General features: G+C 40.3%; 1 protein-coding gene across 6 annotated transcripts in view; it reads right to left on the bottom strand.

Annotated features, from left to right (window-relative positions):
* Nucleotides 1-23,199, bottom strand: part of SLC22A15 (solute carrier family 22 member 15) — a 69,012-nt gene that overhangs the window by 15,582 nt on the left and 30,231 nt on the right. For 2 of the 6 annotated variants that reach the window (XM_027653480.1, XM_027653482.1), the window contains exons 1-2: nt 20,642-20,888; nt 1,937-2,119 (exon numbers count right to left, since the gene is read on the bottom strand). In XM_027653480.1, the coding sequence (XP_027509281.1) occupies nt 1,937-1,984 (48 nt within the window). In that variant the 5' untranslated portion in view covers nt 1,985-2,119; nt 20,642-20,888. Of the gene's footprint in view, nt 1-1,936; nt 2,120-20,641; nt 20,973-23,199 lie in introns of those variants that run through there. The other 4 variants (XM_027653477.1, XM_027653481.1, XM_027653478.1 and 1 more) reach the window with 4 other exon arrangements.

Raw genomic sequence — 23,199 nt, 5'->3', positions numbered from 1 at the left:
CCAATATCCTGGGAGAATCCATCCAACCCAGCCAGGCCGCATTTATTTCTGCCTTCGTCACCTACTGGCTAGGCTATAGCAGTTGTCATGAACTCTTTACAAGAGTATAGACTCTCAAAAAACCTATTGAGGAAGGTACAACTAAACACCTCTTTTTGCGTGTGCTCCTCATCACTGGGGCAGGGATAAAAGAATGAGAGACATGTGACAGAGGGTGCTCACTGTTCCTAACCATAATTAGCTCCCTAATCATGCTATTGGAAAATATAACCTTCCTACAGAAGAGAGGGCATAAAAATCAGAAGACAGAACATGTGTGAGTGAATGCAGCTTCTGAAGAGCCAAGGCATTTATCTCAGATGCCTTTAGCACCAGGACAGACATCCTGAGAGAAGAGACAGCATAAGGTCTCTGTTTCTACCTATTGGCATTCCCCTTACCAGGTCTTAACCAGGGGAATCATGCCAAAACAAATGCACAAAACTAGAACAACAAGGTCAATTAAGGACTTATTAAGGAGGAGTGAAGCAAGACTGGGATTTATTAGGAACTGTTACGAACATTTGGGTTTTCTCTCATTTACCCAGTCACATCCTCTCCAGATGCACTTGAGTTTTTCTTTTGCTGAGTGGCTTAAGGAAGAAATCTCTGCTATTACAGAGATTCATTGCACCAGGTGGTTGACCTATTTTCAAAAACAGGCAGCATTTGACAAACTGAACTGGGATTGCCTGAAGGTTAGGCAGCCGATGGACAGGAGACTCATGAGCAGACAGAAACTAGGAATCCATCAGAGCTGGAGGGCTGCTAGAAAACAGACTTTCAGTAGAACTTAAAATATTGGCAACTATGAGCCTCACTTAACTACACTCTGCTTCTGTTCCCTTTACTTATAGCTGTCATATGAGCATCTTCCTGTGCATGGCTTCCCTCCTTTGTAGCTCTGCTTTTTAAATCTTCAGAGAAGTGTTGGCTATTATAGCTCACTGAACAGATTCTGATGGAATGATTTCCTGTGCACAACACTGCACGGCTGAAAAATGAAAAGTTCTCACAGAAATATATCTACTTGTCACCAAAACATTTCCATAGAGAAAACAAACATTTCTTATCAGCCCCTTCATTGTACTAGAATATGTAATCCTTTACAGAATGTAAAATCATACATTTTCCCATTTTGAAATTATTTTTCATCTTGGTATCTTGCATTTTGTTGAGAAAGCAGACTATAAAAACAGGATCTAGCTAAGTACTGAGATGAAATATGTCAGCTTTAAAAATTGTTATGGCTCACTTAGAGCTACTTTTATTAAACAGTATTGTTTTGCAGATGATTTTATTCTGTTTTACTTTATTTCATAATGGGGGAAAAAATTGAGTGCTGGAGTATCTCATAAAATAGAAAATGTGGTTCCAATCTGCATGTGCTAATGAGACATGTTATTTTTATCATGGTATATAGGAAAGTATCCTTAGCTGAGGTGACAGACTGATGAGTGAATTCTAACAAATAGTTGTCTGTCTCTCTAGTTCCTACATGAATCTTTCATACAGGCAATGCCTGGTGTGGTTTTGGTCTTGTTTCTGTCAAACCATGACCACAAGGAAGGGAGAGAGGCCAGGACCTTTCCTTAGATTTAAATGCTGGCAATTACAGCTAGTCTCACATCTGGAATTCCAGACCAGGAGCAAAAATTAAGGACATTTGAAGAAGAGGACAAGAACCTTGAAAAAATTAGGCTACCAGCTGAGATCCCTGATAACATACTGCAACGGGAACCTAGAAATCTCATTAAAAATACAGTTCTCATGAAACTTCACCCAGTCTTGTCTCAGAAATGAAGACAGCAGGCAAGCAAGTAACTGTCAAGTTTGGCACCCTTCAGAATCAACACCTAGTGTGGGAGACAGAAAATCTGGACAGATAAAGCCTTACCTTGCTCTGGATGTAGTTTTCTACATCTTCATCTGTGAATGGTTTCATGGCAAGATGGTCTTCGCTGCTCTTTAAAGTGTGAATTCACTCTTCATTCGTTCGCCTGCCTCTGGAAGCAGAGAAACACTCAGATGGAGCGCTCAGAGACTTCTTGCCCTGTGAAACTCAGGTCACCTTATTCCTCTGTGGATGAAGAAGAGGAGAGAGAAGCAAGGAAGTATGCTTATTTTTATTTTGTTTTTCCTGGTCTGAATTACAATGGCGACTTCCAGGTGCTTTGGAAAAGTAGCTCCAAATATTATTTTCTAAGTTCAATTATTATTTTTTATCTTATTACTTTTAAATGGTGGGTTTTGCATGTAGGGACACACAAAAATATCCCAGCTACTGCACTGTCTCAGGGCAGATCTGGAAGTGCTTTTCAGATTCCAGTGCAGATTCAATATACTCATGCACAGCATTATTACTATGCGTGCCACTTAGTACGTCCCTGTCTCACTAGCCCTTAACTAAACAATTTCTTAAATGCTCTCAGTTATCCCTTGTTGACTTCAATCCACCCACTTTTCATCTGAAACTGCATGGGTATTTTTACATTCAGACCATTCACTGGGGCTGCAGTTTGCAGCCCCTGCTCCCCTCTCCTTATATCTCCTTTCTCTCCGGCTGTATTGACAGTAAATATCGTGCAGCCTGTCCCCTCCTGTAGTTTGCTTCGCCTTCTTTACAGTAAATAGACAGAAAGCTGCCTCTCGTTTTCTGCCAGCAGCTCAGCTAACAACCCCATATGGACAGTTCGGAGGGAAAAACAATTGATCAGGCCTTATTGATCCAGTGCAGCTTGGTGGCTTTTAGAAAGAAGGGTACATCAGCACATGCAAGGGAGTGACAGAGTATAGAGATGCTAAGGGTCCCTTACTAAGGGTCCCCCATGCTGCTAAGGGTCCATTACTAAGAAAAGCACACTCCACATTTGACTAAAATCATTATTATGCCCTGGAAACCAAATTTTGACATCCCTTGACTGATTTATTACTTTTGCAGCAGCTGGCAAAAGGCAGCACTGGGTGCTCCCTCAGGACAGGCACTGTTTTTGCTAGTTATCCTTTATGATGTTCCTTATTAACAGTCAAATACTAAGTGCATTAAAGGAGCACCAATACCTGCAGGACATCTGCTTCCCCAGAACCTACAAAGCAAACCTTTCTCTGTGCCTGCCAGGCATCTGCCTTCGTCTTTTTGCTGAGGGACTTGAGGACTCCCTCACAAAGACACGTAGGCATTTACCTTCCATGAGAGTTGGGCACTGAAAAAGATTTTCTTAGTTCCCCATACCACAACCTTACTCACTTCAAGACTTAGTGGCTAACTTTCACCTGAGGGGCTAATAGTGTTATGTGAGCTCTACTAGGGAAGCCAGACAAAAGGCATGGTCTGAAGGAAGGGGGGTGGAACAATAGGTTGGGAAGGACTTTTAGGGCAGGTTGGATGGTATTAAGTCCAAGTGGAGTGTGCAAGGGAGGAGAATTAGCCTTTTAAATGGTCAGATTCCATTAAAAGTGTGCCCCTTAGATAGCCAGTGCACATACAGCAGACAACTTCCTTAATGCTCCCAATACCATACATTACTTTAATACCCAGAACCTCAGGCATACATTTTGAATCAAGGAGAGAGATTAAGGGTCTCTCTTGCACCTATAAGGTCTTTCCTTGTGACAGCTGTCCAGAGTCTTGGGTGCTGGCAGAGAGATAAAGTAGTTTTGGTAATTTTTCTTTTATACTATAACATACCTTATGCTTATTACCCTTTTCTGTTTGCAAGCACTTCTCCAAGAGGGTCTGGATGTCCCCAGTTTCCCCTCCTCATACTGACAGATGGTGATAAAGTCTTGGGCAAGGAACTGTGCTTTTTTTTGAAGTTCAAGCTTATTTAAGTTCAAGTTCAAGTTTATGCTGAAGTCCAAGGAGCTGAGCAACAGTTCCTACCTGCTCCTTCCGTCTGAAAAGAATAAATAACTCTCATCATCACTGTTGAGGTACAAGGGGAGCTGGGAGAGAAGAAAGCAACAAGGAACCCAATATCAAATGTAACATTAAAATACAGCCTTTTCTTAACTCTGAGAACTCCTTGCTCCAGAGCTGTAAGAATTTGCTGCTTCATAATTTCCTGAGACTTCAATGAATCCAAAGAAAGAAATAAAGAAGTAGAAGAACATTTGCAAGAACTGGATGCACGAGATCATAGGAAATGGACAACTTGCACCGAGTGCCTGTGGAAATCCACACATTATTTCCACCCTATTATTACTATAATCCATCCATTATTTCCATTCCATAAGTAGCACATATGCTACTTACAGGATTGGAAGAGTGCCATTTGGCTGACAGAAAATATACAACAGAAAAAGGCCCTTACACCACCAGCAAAATACAAGTTAGAGTGCTATGGGAGACACCGGCAAGTCTTGACCTCACTTAGGAAAACAGTCATCACAAGAACTCACATTTGTTACATGAGGACCAAATAGCACAGAACACAGCAGAAAAAGCAGAGGCAGATGGACATGTGAGAGGAGGGAATATTACTGTGGGAAAAACCTGCATCAGAAGGAAAGAGCACAGAGAAAAGAGAGTGCAGAAATAGGAACATCTGCATAGATAAAAGAAGATGTAGACACAAAGTAGGAATGATCCAGGCTCCTCCAGTGACATTTGCTGAGCTGATGCAGTGTTGTTACAGAGAAACCTTTAACAGATTGGTCCTTCTCAAGCAGGAAGCATCTATCAAGACAGTGCTTGTATACGAAAGTAAGACTAAAATAGAGAAAACCTGAGAAGGACCAAAGCTCCAAAGGCTGATAAATAGTCTCCAGAGAAAAACCTTTCCTCTGAGCCTACAATAACTTAATTCCTCAGGTGCACCAGCAAGAGGGAGTGAAAAAAGGCTATTTCTTGTTCCTTACTCTTTGAGAAGTACAGAAGGAAAGAAGGAAGTGTCAAGAGGCTGGATCCAGGTTCTTCTCGGTGGTGCCAAGCAATAGGACAAGAGACAATGGTTAGAAACTGACACACAGAAAGTTCTACTTGAATATGAGGAACAACTTCTTTACTGTGCAGGCAACCATGTACTGGAACAGACTGACCAGAGAGGCTGTGGAGTTCCCCTCACCGGAGATGAATTCAAGAACCATCTGGATACAGTCCTGTGCCATGTGATCTAGGATGATGCTTGAGCAAGGAGGTTGGACCAGATGACCCACTGTGAGCCCTTCCAACCTTACCCATTCTGTGGTTCTGTGAAAAGCTCATAACAGCTTCATGGAGATACAAAACACCCCATTGAAGTCAGGCAACCACCTGAAGACAAAACCAGAAAAGGTCTCTTCAGTTGTAGTTAGTTCACAATCCATCAATTACCATGGATATGAGCCCTGTCAAGAGCTTTTGAGCTTTGTTGATCTGGCAAATTAAACTTCTCAAGTATATTTATTTCTAAGGAGATTCCCATCCAGACTGAAAATGGTTACCTTTCTGACACCTCTGAACCCTTTATTTTCTCTTGATTATTGAAAGAGCCTTAAACCTTCATTGGAGTCTGAGCATATTTCTCAGAGACAGTTCTTGCTGAAGCACTGCAACCTTCCTTCTCTCTCTGGTGTCCCTCAGGAGATTATCAGCATCATTTACACAGCTAGCTGACCACAGACAGTTCCCCCAAATGCTGCTTGATGAGCATCCATTGATTTATCCAGCTTCTCTGAAGCATTTTCAAGCCACATTTCAATACTTTGGTCTTCTCAAGTCTGAATAAGATCTGAAATTATTCAGCTATATTACATCCCCCCATCTGTATTATTTCAGTTCCCACTTCACAGTACCTTGTAATTGAGTTCAGATTGTGGGTAATTTCTTTTGTACCTGCATCTTCATTTACTTATCAGTATTCTTCTAAGAGGATTTAGAGATTTCCTAGTATCTGCAAAAACACTGAATCTATGATATATCATTTTCATTCACGCTGTTGGCAATAACCAGAACTGAATATGACTGTGGATCTGTGAAACCCATGTAAAAGTATTCTGTGAATATATGCCTTGAATGGTATCAGATTGGCTCTTGTATCTTCTGAAGCTGCCAATTACTGATACTTTCCATGCTTGCTTGGCTTTCCTTTCTTCACTCTTCAGTTTCACAGATATGACAAATACATTTGAAACCTACAATCAAAAGTAATCTGAACTGTGAACTGCACCACAACAAAAAAAATCACCAACATCTTGTAAATAAGAGCAGTAGGATTTACTGCATGGGGAAGTCTAGTATTGTGCCTTTTTCTGTTTGGCAACTATTTAGAAGAACTATTCATACGGAACAGTGAGCATGTTTTAAAAAGCCTCTACTAAATCACACAAATGAGTCAGTCCAATGTACCACTTGTGACTCACAGATGATCTGCAGTGGCAACAAATAAGCCCTGTTGAAGATGCTGCCTTCCAGATGAAATACAACTCTGAATTTGTAGTTGCTAATGACGACCCGTCTCTTCTTGCTCTAATTACCAGAGGCATTAAGTCTGTTGCATTAGCTGAAGCATGTACTTGGGTCAAGACAGACTATCCAACCAAATGATCCCAACAGATTTAATAATCTCTGACAGTTCTCTTGCCTTCTTAAACTGTTGTCCCATTTCTCCCTATTAGTGGATTAAGTGACTGTACAAAATGAGTAATTGTAGCTTGAATCCCCAATAACATTTATGCTGTGACAGTCATTAGTACTGTTCAGAGTCTCCATTCAGAGGATACTAGCATAACATAACCAGGCTTTTTTGGGGCAGAAGTTCTGGGAATTAATTTCAGGTTTTTTTCCACTTTGTCTTTTAACAAGTTGATATAGGCAAAGGGGATACTTCAATGACAAAAGCCTGGGATGGACTAAAGGGAAAAGAAAGTGCTGCTAATTCACTGTGACAGCATCAGAATCACATATGGGTGCCAAATTGAAATGCTTCTCCACTCATTCCCTCCCCTTACCAATCAATACTTGGCAGGCTCAAAAATGCTCCGAATGCCTATGCTGCTTGTTCTCACCGCCACACGTTCTCGTATTAGCCTTGGGCCTGCTTGGTATGAAGTGCAATTTAAAGGCTTATATCCTTTCCAGACTAAGCACAGCATTGGTTTAAGTCCAGTGGTTCATAAAGCCTGATATCTTTTTTCCATCCGTGGCCACACCGGACATGTCAGAAGGCGGCAGACACCTTTTGCTAGAAATTACTTCTCTTAACCTGGGAAGAGGTTCGGAACCCAAAATTTTTACAACCGGAATGTTCTCTAGCTGCAGTGTAGCATTTCCAAAGAAAGTGATCATTCCCGGATCACCGGCTGAAGATGCAGGAAATCCTGAAAAATGCTGAGATTATAATGCTGCTACCCACCACTGACCAGCCTCAACTAGGAAATTCCTAAGAATCCAGTTGGCTTTGCAGCTGCTTTTAAGCAGCAAGACACTGGGCAGCAAACATAAATCACATAGCAGTATTGCCAAGATCACTGGGACACAGTGTGGTGATGTGTTCAGGCTCTGGAAATTTCCAAGTTCAAAATGGTCAGCTCAGAGGATGGCAGGAGAGGCAGGAAGCTGTGAGCCCTGGCTGCATCAGCTTTGAGGCTCCCAGGAGAGTTTACGGAGATGTTGGGCCAGAAAAATGGCATTTTGAGATCTAAATGCATGTACTGTCCTCTGAAAGTTCACTGAAATAGTGCAGTGCATCCTGATTTAAACATAAAATATTCCACTAGACTATTTCCAAGCATTTACGAAGGACATTTTTCTCTCTCACTATGTTTTATCCATTACTAAACTACAACTACTGTTCTATTGTTTCAATCAGGATGTCCCACCATTTTGAAAAACTACCTGTGGCCAACATTCACAAAAACAGGAGCCTTCCAGCACTTCTATTTATAAGCCTAGCTAAACAGCCTGCATGCCAAAAAGGAAATAGTCAATACCAAGGAAGGTCTCACTGATTTAAAGACATGGTTAGAAAAACGGTGTCTGGAAAAAACATGTCTGGCAGAGCACAGTGCAACTGGGAAAACTTTTTCTCACCTGAAAAGATTTCTAGTGCTAAAAGCTGCTTCATTTTTTATGTCAGAATAGGTTTGCTGATTATTTTCAGCTGTCAAGAAAAGGATTTTAAATCTAGAGGCACAATAACTCTGGGACAGACCGACCACATCCAAGATTTATAAGAGCCAAAACAAGAAGCATGCTTGCAATGATGCTGTGTCGACATGAGGGGCTGAATCAGACTGGATCACAGCATTTCCAGGAGCTAGTATTTTTTTCCAAGACTGCCCTCCAGAGTACAATGTTAGCTTGTGTTATTTTTACACTTTGCTGTTGTGTCTAAATTGACCCGATTCAGAACTTACGGCTTGAGTCTATGGCACTTTGAAGCAAATTGAATAAATCACCAGTGCTAAGTGAGAATAGTCACTTCAACACAAACTCACTTGGGAAAGAGAATACTCAGACTGGCATCCCTGTTTATGTGCTTCATCCAGTCACCGATTAATAAAAAAATGTACACGAGTTCACTGGAGCCAGAGCTAGAAACTAGGTCTCATATATCACAGGCCAATGACAGCTAAATACCCATCAGATCTATTGCTTTCTCTTGATGAAAATACAATTACTGCAGAACAAACGAGTCAGCTTCAGTAAGCAAACTGAGAAGGGTCTCCAGGCCCAAAAAAGTCTGGTCCTCAGGAGCTATTTCAGAGTGCTGGGAGAAATATTTGTGTGGGAGGAGAGTAAGATTAAAAAAAAGCCAAACCAACCAAACAAAACCAACAAACAAACAAAAAAGAAAAAAAATTACCCCCCCCCAAAAAAAAAAACCAAACAAAAAAGCACAAAACTCCCCCAACAACCCCCCACAGAATTGAGACGGCTCAACAACCACTTTCTGTGAGTCATGAAGCATATTAAAGCAGATGTGGTTTTGTGTAATCTTGGTTAGCAGTATGGCAAATTACTACATAAAAGCTTTCTTATCAAACTCCTCAGCTTGTGTCATCCTACACGCAAAGGTCCAAAAAAAAAATAAAAAATCAAACTTCCAAATCTCCAGGATACATCCACCTGGACACTGTGTTGTGTTCTGGGCCTGACGTGGCATTGTGGAGAAGACGGGGAGGACAAGCTGAAGAAGCAATCAGAATAAAGGAAGATTTTGCCATTATACCTGCAGAAATATCTCAGGAAAGGCACAGGGAAAGGCTCAGACAACTGCATGCTTTGTGTGGGAAGAAAGGAGCGGAGGAGAGAGTTATTGGGACTCTACAATGCATGGGCCCTGAGGGAAACAATTGCCACGAGGAACAATTGCTATACAGATGAGAATGAGAACACCAGCAGAAGTGAGAAAAAAGATTCTTTTTATTAGAAGTATGATATATGTACCACAAAGCATAACAAGAGATTCAGCAAACTAGTGAGAACAAGCCTTGAATCTCAACATAGGCTTCAGTCAAGTCTTTTCATAGTATTTCTAGACAGATCAGATCATGATCTGCATAGCTACACAGTCCAGCATCAGTCACTGGAAAATGAGTTAACAGCCTCCAGTCCAAGCTATGTCTGGCAAATACACATGTTATTCTTTTAGTCTGCAACTTCTGAAAATTTGTCATCCTCAAGAGCAGGCAGCAGGAGAAAGAAAGAGGAATGCAATTGTATTCTTCAAGCAAACACTTCCTCCTCTATCTCAGACCATAAAACTATACAGCTTCAAGCTAATCCCCATAATCAGCTGCCCAGCCCTTTCCACTTTATTGGCTGTTTTGTGCAGTCAAAGCCAAATTGCCAAAGGGAGAGGGTCAATCGTTTGTGCTGCATCTGCTCCAGGCAGTGACAGGACACAGGATAGATATTTAGGGTTAGAACTAGTTAAATGCAGATTCAGGGCACTGAAAACAGGAGTGGGGGAGAAGAAACAATCCCGGAATAAAATCCCTGGGAATATGCAGAACAAGTTGCTTGGCCAGGCTAGTGCATGCAGGAGCAAGCCATCTCTCTGCTCCTTGGGCTTTTATGGATGAAGGGAAATTGAAACACAGGCAGATGTGTTTCAAATGGAAAATGAGGTGAATAACACCACAAGTAGTAGAGGAGCAGTTTGGGTCAGGAGGGAACAGCATTCATAAGAGCACAGGGTCATTCAGTCCAGTTGTAGCTATCAAGGACACCAAAGATCTCATCTGAATGCACTTTTACTCCATGAACTGCTCTCTAACAAACCCAAGACTAGCAGAGAAAACGATCAAATGGCCACAGCAGTAATTCAAAATTTTAGAGAGGATAATGGACCCTCAATTCAAACAACCCAATATACCTGAAAAAAGGCCACTGTGCAAGCACTGCTTTCTCCTGCCCTTGTGTATACTGTTGCTGGAAGCCACGCCATCCCAAATGCCCAGCACCCTCCCTACGTACCATGCAAGGATCAAAGCATTACAAATTAATTTTTAAGGAATTTTCAGTTTCTCTCTTTTTATTTCATGCACCTTGCCCAGCAGTACGATTATAAAAGTTACCATCCCCTCTTGTCCTATTACTGCATGACTGTAAAAAGTTCCTCTCCAGCTCTCTTGTAGCCCCCTTAGGTACTGGAAGGTGCTATGAAGTCTTCCTGCAGCCTTCACTTCTCCAGGCTGAACAACTACAACTCTCTCAGCCTTTATTGACCAAGACAGAGAGCAATTCTTTTTCTGACCACAAGTATTCACCGAGAGTCTGTGTAGCCAACAAGATGCAAGGTGATAACACTGGAAAGTGCAGAGTTGAGTCTCTCTCAGAAGCAAGGTAGCTTTAGTTAAATTTGAGCCTGGTGCATGAAGAACTGAGTAATTTTGCCCAATAGCTGCTTGGAGCTGGTAGGCAATGCTCACTGCTGCCATCTCAGCACCAGTACTGCCTGTTATCAGCAAAGAACAAGCACATTCTCCAACCGTCCCTGCTTTCAAGGGATGGCACCTTAGTCCCACACCTCCCATTTGATGAATTCTGGAAGTCTTTCTACTGCCAGTGTGAAAAATTGCCTACAGCAGAAGCATCAGAACAAAGAAAACGTTAAAGCTACACTGACAAAACAAAACAAAACAAATCTCACAGTCATATGAAACATTCTCCTTCCCATATGTAATTTATGGTTCCTTTCCTCATTCTTGGTCTCTCACTCTCTTTTTCCTTATTTGGGCCCAACAAACAGTACAACACAATGGCTTGGTAGTCAAACAGGCTCCAGTCACAGCAAGATACAGCCAGTTCCCAGTCAAAGCACAGGCAAACAAAGCTGCATTTAAGAGCAGCCCAAGCTAACAAAGAGATGTGTCAATGTAAATCATGCTGTCTTACCCAGTGGCTGCTCACAGAAACACTCCTCATCCTCACGTAGATGACAACCAATAAATGAAGTGTTTTCAAGCCAGTAGTTTCCTGTAGCATGTAGTTGAAACATATTAGAGAGGAGAGAACGACAAATCTGAATGGCTATGGATGGAATTATGCTGAGCACATAACAAGACACATCTGAAAACTGGGCCTTCAATCATCACCTCCATGGTGAAACAGCAAAAGTGAAAACTATGGTAAAAATCTAAGTGTCTCAAGTACCAGAAAGAGTGTGAACTCACAAGAACTGCAAATAGCAAGAGCAAAAGATACCCTTTGTCTGGTAAATTTAGACCAAGGGATGAACAATACAAGTGATTTTGGATGCCGGTGCATACTTCATATATTCCAATTACTCATTCTAGAAAGGCTGCTGAATTAAACACTTTGAGTTCAAAAGACTTCCAAATGCCCTGTTTAAAGCTCCATGAGATTCTAGAAGGCATATGACAGATTAAGCAGAAAAGATACTTAAGTTGGTTGCATTTTTCTTTTGCATTAAGCAATAGAAGAGCAAACGATGACTCTTGCATTGCCCAGTGCCCAGGAAGCATGAACAGGGAGTCTGGCTAGACTATTGTTCTTAGCTCCATGTTGAGGAAGAGTAAAATGCAACATGACACAAGGTTTAGTAATATTACTCATCATGTAGACCATCTATCTTCTTCAGCAAGTGTACTTCAGAATACTGACAGATAAAGTGCTTTTGCTATTCAAGGAGAATCTTTAAATTATCTTTTTTTTTTTTTTTAAGGATATACAGAGGTATGAAATATCAGGTACCCAGCAGTTTCAAACAGATCCCTACACCCCAGCCACTTTTTCCAGATTCAGACATTTTCTTTGCCACTAGACAGGGGACAGGAAATGCAGTCAAGCTATTTATCATCTCATTTCCAGGTAATGAAGACAAATGTTCAAATTCTGCCATTCCCTGACGAGATGTTTTGGCAGAAGCCCTGAGGGCAGAGACTATGGTCTTGTGCAATTGTATCACACCTTAGAGAAGGGGTGCCAACTAGTTAAGTGCCAACTAGTGCTCGTGAACCCCCCGTACCCGTTAGTAACATCACCGCAGACATTTTGCTATGCTAAAGCCCCAAAGTGTTTCCAGTCTTTCAACATCAATCAGCACAACTGAAGCCAGTAGTAAATTGATTCTCACATTCCACTGGTGCCGGTTTTTGTTAGAAATGATTTGTGATAGATATGGTGGAATATATTGATTAGTACTGACAGTCCCAGTTTCCCAGGCGCTTTGTAGCACTGCCATTCCAAAATGACCTGCTTTCCACCTTGTCAATTTTCTTCTGCAGAGTCCATTATAAATATCTATTCTATTCTGAGAGCTTCATCCCCCTCCAGAAAACAAAACAAAAGGGTCAGGCAAGTAAAAAATCAGTACAATAAAATAGGTTTGTGGTGTTGCAAAAGAACTTGTTTTTATTGAGAGATTTTTGTGTTGGGGAAGAAAAAGGCACAAAATAAGTTACAAAGACATTAGATGAACTGTATGAATCAGAGGCAGTATCAGAGCTGTTACAAATCACCTAAGTTGGTTTACTAACATAGGTTAGCCTCTACAAAATTCTTAAAAGAAAAAATATTTTAAATTATCAAAATAATTCAGAAATTAAGAGAGAATGTAAAAACCGCCAATATTAACTTTTTACTAAATTAACACTTAGGCTTACCACCATCACCCTCTCTTAATAGACAGAGATCATTGGAAAATATGTAGTATTACAGAATTATTTAAAAAACTCATTTACATATTATAAATTAAGAATTTATATATTTACCTTTCATACCTCCAATGAAGTACAGTACATACAGGTAAAGGCAATATGCATAGGAAATACATTAAGAAAACAGAATAGGTAAGTGCAATTATTCTGAATATTTCAACATTTGTTATGGCCCCTCACCTATGGCAAAGAACATCTTTAAAAGATGGATCCAACAGCTGTTCACAGAACATATGAATATACCACCATAAAAGGTCTACTGTGGAAAAGCTTATGCTGTCTTCAGTTGTGACTTCTCAGATGAAGTATTCTACAAACAGACTTTTCAGCAGTACAACTCTGAGTTAACAACAGCACACTAATACAGTTAAAGAAGAGAAAGTACTTCTAAAATATATCAGTCCTGATTTTAACATGGGAAGGCTCGTAACACTCAGTATTCAAGTAATCCAAATGAAATATTTAACAATACACACACCAACTATATACAACTTCATTTTTTACTGAATCTATTCTCCCCATTTCCAATTTCCTGTTATTCAGTTCCCAACTGGCAAGGACTTTCGATTGATAGTTCAAATTATATGGGCATGAGGAAACAATGCAAAGTCTACAGGATAAAGAGATTACACGAAGATTTGGTTTTGTGATGATGAAAGGTGGAGCAGCAACAAAGTAGTTTACCCCTCTGGCTGCTCCTCTGGTCAAGTGGAGGTCTAAGTCCTGTCTTCTGAAATCAGCAAGGATGTATACGCAAACAGACACAGAGCTTGGCTATAAATGCCTGATTATATCCTTAGGAGTTTCACTTACTTGACCTAAGACAACATCAACACAGAAAGGGAATACAGTACCAACTACCACTCACAAACTGGCAGCCCAAACTAAGGACTTGATTTACAAAAAAACCCCGAACCCTGTAAAGTCATGTACTGAGCATAACTGTGAGGGTTGCAGCAGTGAGGGGGCTGCAGGGTGCCTTGTGAGGGAAGAGGCCAGGCACTGCCCCGTGCAGGTCCCAGCCAGTTCAGCAACAGGCAGCACGGAAATCACAGAATGGCTGAGGTTGGAAGGGACCTCTGGAGGTCATCTGGTCCAACCTCCCTGCTTAAGCAGAGCCACCCAGTAAAGCAGGCTGCCTTGGACCATGTCCAGATGACTTCTGAATATCTGCGCACGTGGAGACTCCACAGCCTCTCCAGGCAACCTGTGCCAGTACTCGATCTCCCTCACAGTAAAAAAGTGCTTCCCTATGATCACATGGATCCTCCTGTGTTTCAGACAGTGTCCACTGCCTCTCAGGCACAGTGAGCACTGATCCACTGCACTCCAGCACTGTCAGAGGAGTTGCTGGCACTTGCACAAAACCATGTTTAAGAAGGGCAGCAAATGGTAAGAAAGATTACAGTGCTACAGCAGTAGGAGGAAAAAAGGGTAAGTCCATGTCAGCACAAGAGGAGCTGAAAGGAGAGACATCTGAGCAGGAGAGAAGCCAAAAGAAAAATCACAGCCTGAGGAGAGGCTGAGAGTAGACTCAAAAGGAGCTACAAATCTAAAGGGACTGTGTCTGGTGATGAAACCCACACAAGAGCAGTTGAATAACAAACAAAGAGCAGTGAGAAAAACCAAGCACAACAGATTGATCCCAGTCTCCTGTACTGCCTGTTGCCTTGCTGAAGGGACTGAGCATGACATGCAGTCATGGAACTGGAAACCACAGTGGGGTAGGGGAGAGAGAAGGAAGAGCAGTGTCTGGAAAAAAGCAGCAGTGTTTTCTCTAAGTGTTTTATTTATCTTTTCTTTCAACATCAAAGCAGTAACTAAAATCTCAATTGGGAATAAATTAATTTGATTAAAACTCAACTCAAAACTTATTGCCCCCCAAAACTGTCCTCAACTGATACTAATATAAAATTAAGAACTTTCTGGCCCTTCTAAAAGCAAACAGTATACACAGGAAAAGCCATGTTCTAACCATGTAATTGTGCTCCTTCAAAGTCTTAAGCCTTTTAACTAAATTTAAAAGGCCTTTAAGAAAAACTTTAAAGATAAGGATGACTTTAAGTAATGGATTCCCACATAAATAAAAAAGGAAAGACTTTGTAGTTTCCTAAAAATCAATTAAATAAAGTGACAAACAAGGTCAACATAAAGAGGTAGCTTTAAAAAAATCAAGGTATCATTAGATTCAGGAGGCAAAGGTAGTGCAATTAAACTATATATACGAAAAATCTACTTCCTATTTCTACATTACTTACTCAGATTTTAACAGCAACAAAATAAAATTTGGTTCTGATTTTGAAGAGTGAAAAGGATCAAATAGTAGAAACCAGTCCTTTAGAGGCATACTTGAAATCACAGCATCCACAACTCTTTCATCACAAATCACCTGCAGTTGGTTTGCTCCATAACAATTTTTATCAGTGCCTGCAACACTGATTTTTTTCTATAAACTAGCATTAGAAATGCCTGTCTCCCAATCATGTTTCCATAATTTAAAAACATTTTGTTTGAAAACAGATGTGCCAGATACCTCTCATGGGAGATTTTAAATTAAATATAGCCTTCAATATTGGCAAAGTTTTCTTACTGCCATATTTTTTGCCATAAAATTATGAGATGAGCAACTCAGATCTGTTGGTGAGAAGCAGTAACATGCACACTAAAGACCAATTTCCCCTACAAACCTTTAGTAAATGAGGGTGGGCAAGTATTTAAACACACTCCATTCTACAGTCTTGCTGTATACGACAAGACCCTGAAACCCCATGGTCCTACTTCCTTCTCCATAAACAGTGGAGAATGATTTAAAAGAAATAATCTTTCTTCTGGGGGTAGTCAGCTCAAGCTTTATCCATCTGCCTTTTTACTGACAAACACACAGCCATGTTAGGGCTGACTTGCAGTGAACATCAGTTGTAACAGGGATTTAAACTCTAGACATTATTACTTAGCAATGACTCTAACAGACCAGGTATTTTATAAAAATCTTATAGATCCCGTGAAGCTCCAGGCAAGCTGTTATTAACAATGCTAATTTGTAAGGTGATGAATGAACTAACAAATTCCAATCAGTTTTAGAGTAAACTTTGACATTTGCAACTCAGAAGGAAACAGGCTCTGCAGATTCCTCTGTAATGGCTACATGGTATAAATTCTGCACGTTCTACAAAGCCTACACTTTAATCCTTCATTCAATTTCTTTGGTTTCTCAGAAGCAAAAGCTACTTAAGTGAACTGAGCAATGAAAGACAAGCAAACAAAGGTAACTCTCTGTCCACCATAGTTTCAGAGATGCTTGTAAATACCAGTTTTGGCAGGCTGCATGGAAGAATTCTAAATGAAGGCAGCTAGAACTAGTTTTGGACTATTGCTTTCCAGCAAAAACTGTCTTTGGCACTTATATAATCCAATTCTATGATGCTACTTTACACACAGTCCCATATAAAGTTGACTGAGGAAATTAAAGATGACTTCTATAAAACAGGCACTTCAAATTAGAACAAAAAAAATCTGTTCCCCATTAAGCAATGCAGGAGCTTTTTTCAGAATGAAAAATGAACAGCAAGTAGTACCAAAATTCAGATGAGAAAGGTCAGTAAATTCAGATTATTGGGGTAAAAGTTTTACCCAGCTCTATTAGATTTAATAACAGTAGCACCTGGAAAATCTGAAGGCTACAACAGACTGGACAAGGCGTTAAAAATACATAGCATGGAAAAATTATGTATAAATTTGCTCACCCTCCAATTCTACATTGAGATCTGCCACAGAGGTTTTCTTATATAGGTGCCTTTCCTTCACATAGCACATCTTGCAGAAAGATACACTCAATGAGACTCAAAATACAGCTATACCCTAAGTCTCCTGTTTGGTAAACAGCTGAATATAGACATTTCTGACACAGACATTGTGTCAGGCCAGACTAACTTCCACCATCAAATGACAGCATTGCTCTTGGGCTTTTCTGACATATTTACTGCAAGGCTCACAGTTTGCATGCACAGACTCAGCTGTGTCAAAGAGCATGAGCAAAGAAGCACTAACAGGGTGGGGAAAGGGATACACAGGGCACCAGCCTTCAGCTAAAACAAAATAATGCTAACCAAATCTGCATGTGGTGATTAGGCAGAAGACTCAGGAACAAGGGTTTTAGCCCAAATGTTTCCATTAACACAATCCAGGAAAAGTACGTTTGTTCCTCACTTTCCCCTTTTCCTCAGTACAACAAAAACACTCTTGCAAACAGCTTTTACATGCTTAGGTGAAATAGGCTGGAAAACGTATAGCTCAACTGCATTTCCCATGGTTCTGTAAATGATATTCTGCTAACCTCAGTACATCCATCCACAGTCTGGAGACTCTGGCATGGATTGTACACTGTAAGCAGATGAGCATGTGGCTGCAATCCTTAAAAGCTTGACTGTAACAAAGGTGGAAACAAGCTACAACATGCTCTATGTTAATTATGTATCTCTGGAGAGGTGTGGGCATGTTCTTCACTCAGCATCCTGATCTGAACATAGAGTCACCTGTGGCCCTCCTTTAACACAGAGCTTCTAAGTTTCTGGTGTGTCAGGGAGTCTCTGAACAGCACTTTCCCAATCCCTAAATAGAGAGCACTAGCTTTGTTTTCGGGGAAGTTTAAAAAAAAATAAACTTCTCACTTCTGGATTTTATTCCCTCCAGCCTATCAAAAGCAGCCAGGTAGTAAAATCTCTTTAGAAGGCTGAAGTATCACTTCACAAGTTGTGTGACAAAAACTCATCAAATGGTTCTAATATTCCTATCTTTCTAAAGGGAAGCTGGCAAATTAAGCAATGACCAGTTATAAAGCATTCACCAAAAGAAGGCTGTCTAAATTTTAATTATTTTGGTGCCATGCCACTTCACAGAAGAGCCAAGTCCGAATTAAAACTGAGGCAGGCCACATTTTGTATTGATTCAAAGAAATGTTTCATCACAAAAGCAGCAGTGCTGAACAAAGCTGACATTAAAAAGGAAATTATGAAACTGATACCCCCAATTGGACATCCTGAAACCAATGGTAGCTCTGTAAGCAGAACCTTCAAGTCGAGACAAGGAGTAAGAAGGGTATTTCTACCCAACAGCTGCTATCTTATGTTTTCACTTACCCTTGCGCTGAAGTATTTCAGTTGAATCCTCTTTTTTTTTTTTTTTTACTCCTACCAGCTAATTCTCCTCTGTGCTGTCATGACCTGTCATTCTCCTTCATTCCAAGCTGTATTCACATATCACTTGTGAGATCCTGAGATAGGAGAATCCCAAACATACCTCATCTGAGACAGTATTAATAAGATCTGACAAATCAACACCATGGGAAAGCCTCTCTGCTCTCTAGCATAATCCCATTAAGTGAGCTGGACAAAAAAACCCCAGAACTGACAGCCAGAGGAACTGAGGGAAGAAATTCCTTATTGGGGATAGGTATCTTAATGTGTACACAACACAAAAAAAAGTTAACAGTGTCAGCTGCTTAGTATACAAAGCTATGTTAGCAAAACACATAGGATACTTCACTCAACTGTAACAAGGATGTCAGCTCTCAGACTCCTAGCATTACAATACATAATAAACGGATGTATCTAGTGCTGTATGGACCTCCGCTTTCCAGTAGCTTCTCAGGGCAAACTTACTGCTCAGACACTGAGCTTCATTGATTGGGCCTACTCAGACTTCTTACACAACTTCAAAAACACCCAATGGATTTGAACTTCAGAACACAAAGGGGGAGAGCAAAGACTGATGCTACATTGCTGAGCTTCTCCTGCAGGGATTTTCTCTTATAAACCTTCTGATATAACTCACCAGGGACAGTAACAACACAGAGTTCCTATGGTTGACAGAAAGAAGATTTAAAATTCCTTCTAAAAAAGTCCCTTTAAAATTCAAAAGGTGCAAACACGGGACAGATTTAGGGTTAAAAGAAGAGCAGCAATATCTATGGAAAACAAACCCCACAACCATACTGATACTCTGTCCATACGGACTGAAGTTTCTAACTTTGCTCACAGTCGATGCCTGGATCATGTTCAGTCCAAGTGGGAATGCTGCATGTGTGAAACTGCAGTCTCTGGGCTGCCCTCTGCACCAACCAGGGGAGTTGCTCTTTGCTCAGTGCTACAGTTCCCAGTGAACAAAGTTCAAACACCTCGCTGCAAGCTTCAGATTCTGTTTACTTTCACTTCCTGGAAGAGTAAAGAACTCCCAGTTTAACCAGGAAATATTCAGCAGTCAGCTGTTTGATATTTTTAAACCCAGCTTTTTCAAGCCTAAGATCTACAAAAATGGCTCATGAGCCTGAAAATATACCTTCTGCCATTGTATGGCACTTTGCTAGGAACTCAAAGTAGGAAGACTAAGAAACATTTTGTGGAAACCCATCTTAACAAAGAGAAAGCCACAGGTTAGAGCATAAAGATGACAATGTAATCAAAAAAACTGAATCTCTATAAGGCCTCATTTTTGTAGTTGAAACTTTTCATATGTTCATGTTTCATATTACAGGACTCCACATCCCGCTAATGAAGCATCTACCAGAGGTTCAGTCTAAACAGGAGAATGAAGTTATCGTGCTCAACAAGGTCAAGTAACGAAGTGCTTGAGCAAGCACCTGCTTAAGAAACAACATCAAGCAACCAAATGCTGCCTCGAAGAGGTTTGCCTGGTTTTTAAGTGAGAATGCTATCTATACACAAGACTTTAAAATAAACACTAGCAGCTTCCTGGCAATGAAGCTCAAAATGTAAGAGCAACTCATAGTTCCTCTTACCACTTCAAAGTTAAGTCTCTTCCAGAAATAAAGACACAGATATGTCTGCAAAAATGAGCTATATATTCTAACACACCTCGCACAGAGAGTATGTGATAAGTACCTTACCTATGTCACACCCATGAAATCATATCCGTCACAGAATTATTTCACTCCACAGAGAAGTTGCTTAGCTTCAATATTTATGGCAAAGTGAGGCCAAGGTAGAAGTAGGCAAGTCTATACAGCAGTGCCGAGATGTGGAGAAAACATGGCAAAAATATGTGTAAGTCAGCCCAAGAAAAACCTTGGTGTATGAAAAGAAGGAAAAAAAAAGTCAGGAACGTCCCTTATGTCTGCAGCCTCTTTTGTGTAGTCCCTCCTCCCAGCATTCCATTATCACTAAGTAAATGCCCAGCACACGATTAACCAGCTGCACCTGTTCACAGTTGCCTCTCCTGTACTGAATATGCAGAGGCCATTTCAACACACAATTTCAGGAATTTGTTCCCACTGAAGTAGCATACAGAACATTCTGTGACTACTTCCACCCCATGGAATAAAACAGTGGTTGTTTTCAAGTTTATCAGTTTATACTGAATCAAAATCCACCACTCTGAAAATAAAATGCCAACATGTGCATTGATGATCTGTCCAAATCCATCTGAACCTAGATAATTTCCTAGGCTTCAGAAATACACTATCCCAGCCTTGCTGCCTCACCTGGCTTCAAATGCAGTCCATGCACTGTCACTCTGAACCACAAGACTTTGAATGGCTGTCCCATAAGAGCATCAGTGGTGTAATTAGTCTGAACAGGACTCAACTCCCTCTCCTAGTCAGGAATAACACAGGCACTTGCCCAATTACATTCCCTGACAAGTGAGGTCCCCAGTACTTGTCATCCAGCTGGACTGACTGCACAAGTAAGAAAAGGCATAAAATGGGCCAGTGTTTCTTCTTTTCATTACTTGATCATGTGAGTCTCTTCATCAGCATCATAAAACTCCTGATCTTCGCTTCCACTCTCTGTAGAACTGTCTTTGTCTCCAGACTAGAAACAAAAATTAAGTCATTAGTTAGCACAGAAGTCACTAAATCAATCTCAAAATACATAAGCATGAACCATTACACCTCTATGGAATGCTGCTAGAGAAAAAGCAAGAAAAGACAGGTCAAATCACTATATTAAAACTTTGTCAAAGACATAACGTGAATTAAGATTTCTTTACGTCCTTGGTTCTTAAAAATATCTTTAAAAGAGATAGGGTTTTGTGGATGGACTTTCTCTGCTTCACTAGTACACTGGAGAACACATGCAGGAACTAGACTGGCTAGAATGGTTCTGAAATGATAATGTACTCTACTTTCTTAATTTAACTCAAAGGTTCCTACTCTGTGGAGAGCTACTAGATACACAGTAGCTCACCACAGCTCAGAAACACAAATGACTTGATCAGGTAAAAGCTTCTCCATCCAGAATTACTACTTCTCCATGTGTAGAACAGACATTTTACTATGCAAGTTTAGTTAAAAAGATCCCTCTGCAATACTAACTAAAAGTGTTACGGAAAAGGGAAAAAACATATGTTCAGAAGGTGAAGCTCCTGTTATATGAATACTTACTTCAGTCAGAGTCCTTTTGACAGCATAATTTATATCACACACCCAAACCAAAGTCAGCTGTTACAACTGGTAGATTTTTATTTGGCCAGTATTGCATTTTTGCATGGAACTGACGCAAATTATTCCAGTTAAAAAGATTCTCCTGATAATATAAACTTTATCTAGTTTGGTTACTTAGGATTTTTCCCCCAGTATGCTTGCATCCATCCTAAGACTTCTGCCTGCCCAGTCATATGCTAAAAAGGGTGAGAGAGAGGGTGAAAAATAGAGAAATGGAAATCATGTTCCTGACTGACAGTGCCATGCAAGCAAAATCTGTAGCTTTAGATCTGTCTTCAGAGGAGTTTTGCTACAGCACTGTGAGCTGACTGCAAAGGAATTTCAGATAGTTTGAGCACTAAGACCTGTCAGAAGATATAAAGGGAATCATGTTATGCTTTTTTCTAGATTTCTAAAATTATTTGAGGAAAGTCAGGCTATCACTGGATGCTGTCCAACTTGAATATCACATTCATGTATGTTAACAGGGACAAAACCTCCATTCTGGGCAATCACAACACATGTTAACTTGAAAGTGGTACAAAAGGACAATGGATTCCATAGGGGGAATTCAGGGTATGCCAAATAAATTCTAAATCTTTCTCACAGCAGCTTCATAAGACCTCTCTATGGCCTTATCAAATAGGGTTAATGTTTAACCGCTTTCCATTTTATCAGCACTTTCTTTGTGAGTTTTACAATAAATCCCTAATGTCTCATAGACATTCCAGATATAACTTCACTGAAGTTACAGGACTAGTTCAGGCCTGAACCAAGGACTTTTCCATTTGGATTCAGTAATTTTTATCCATCTGGCCAAAGGGTTCCTGAAGAATGTTCTCAATTTTACTTTTTTTTCCTTCTGTGGGTCCTGTTCAGGGTGGGATTTTAAAGAAGCATACAGAAGAACAAGCAAGGAAAAGTTAAACCTGAGAAAACTGATTGACATTAGTGAACAAAGTTGTGAGAATCCTGATAGACAAAGCTTGGCACCTCAAAGGGCAATACTGACCCTGGTTGGTTAAAAAAGGAAATAAAAATATGACTTCCCTCCCCCTAAGTTACAACACCTGCACTGCTTGCTAGATTTGCTTTCATTGGTAAACCATCTGCACAGTAAGATGTAATAATGATGTAATTACCAAAATAACAGTTGATGTAAATGTATATGATGGATTTGTGTAGTCAGCAAGAATGTGGTGCTGTAACACGTTATCCAGTATGACCGAAAATGTTTATAAAATACGCATGTAAAGTAGCTAAGGTATAAAATTAATTGTTAGAGGACTGTCTCCTTCAAGCTTTCTTAAAGGGTGCTCTTGTCACTAAAACTGTGCTGTCCTGTCAAGAACTATTACAGCTAAAATTGGTAAACAAGGCAATATGTTGAAGTCTCTGATAGGAAGCAACTCTTCTCATTCGAGACACACAGCCTCCTGATTTCTGTGAAAATAAGTATGACTACCTGTGAAGCTCAGAGTGCTTGACCCAAAACTAAGCAAATGAAAGTTAAAGGTGCTAAAGAATCCCATCTTATCTCAGGCTAATGGAGTAACTAACATTTTTTGTCACGAGTTTCCCTTCAAGTCTTCTGACCACTTAATCTATCGTCCATG

The sequence above is a fragment of the Corapipo altera genome, unplaced genomic scaffold, assembly GCF_003945725.1.
Source record: "Corapipo altera isolate COAL_440 unplaced genomic scaffold, ASM394572v1 61, whole genome shotgun sequence".
Classification (NCBI taxonomy): Eukaryota; Metazoa; Chordata; class Aves; order Passeriformes; family Pipridae; genus Corapipo; species Corapipo altera.
This window is presented reverse-complemented; position numbering and strand designations above follow the sequence as displayed.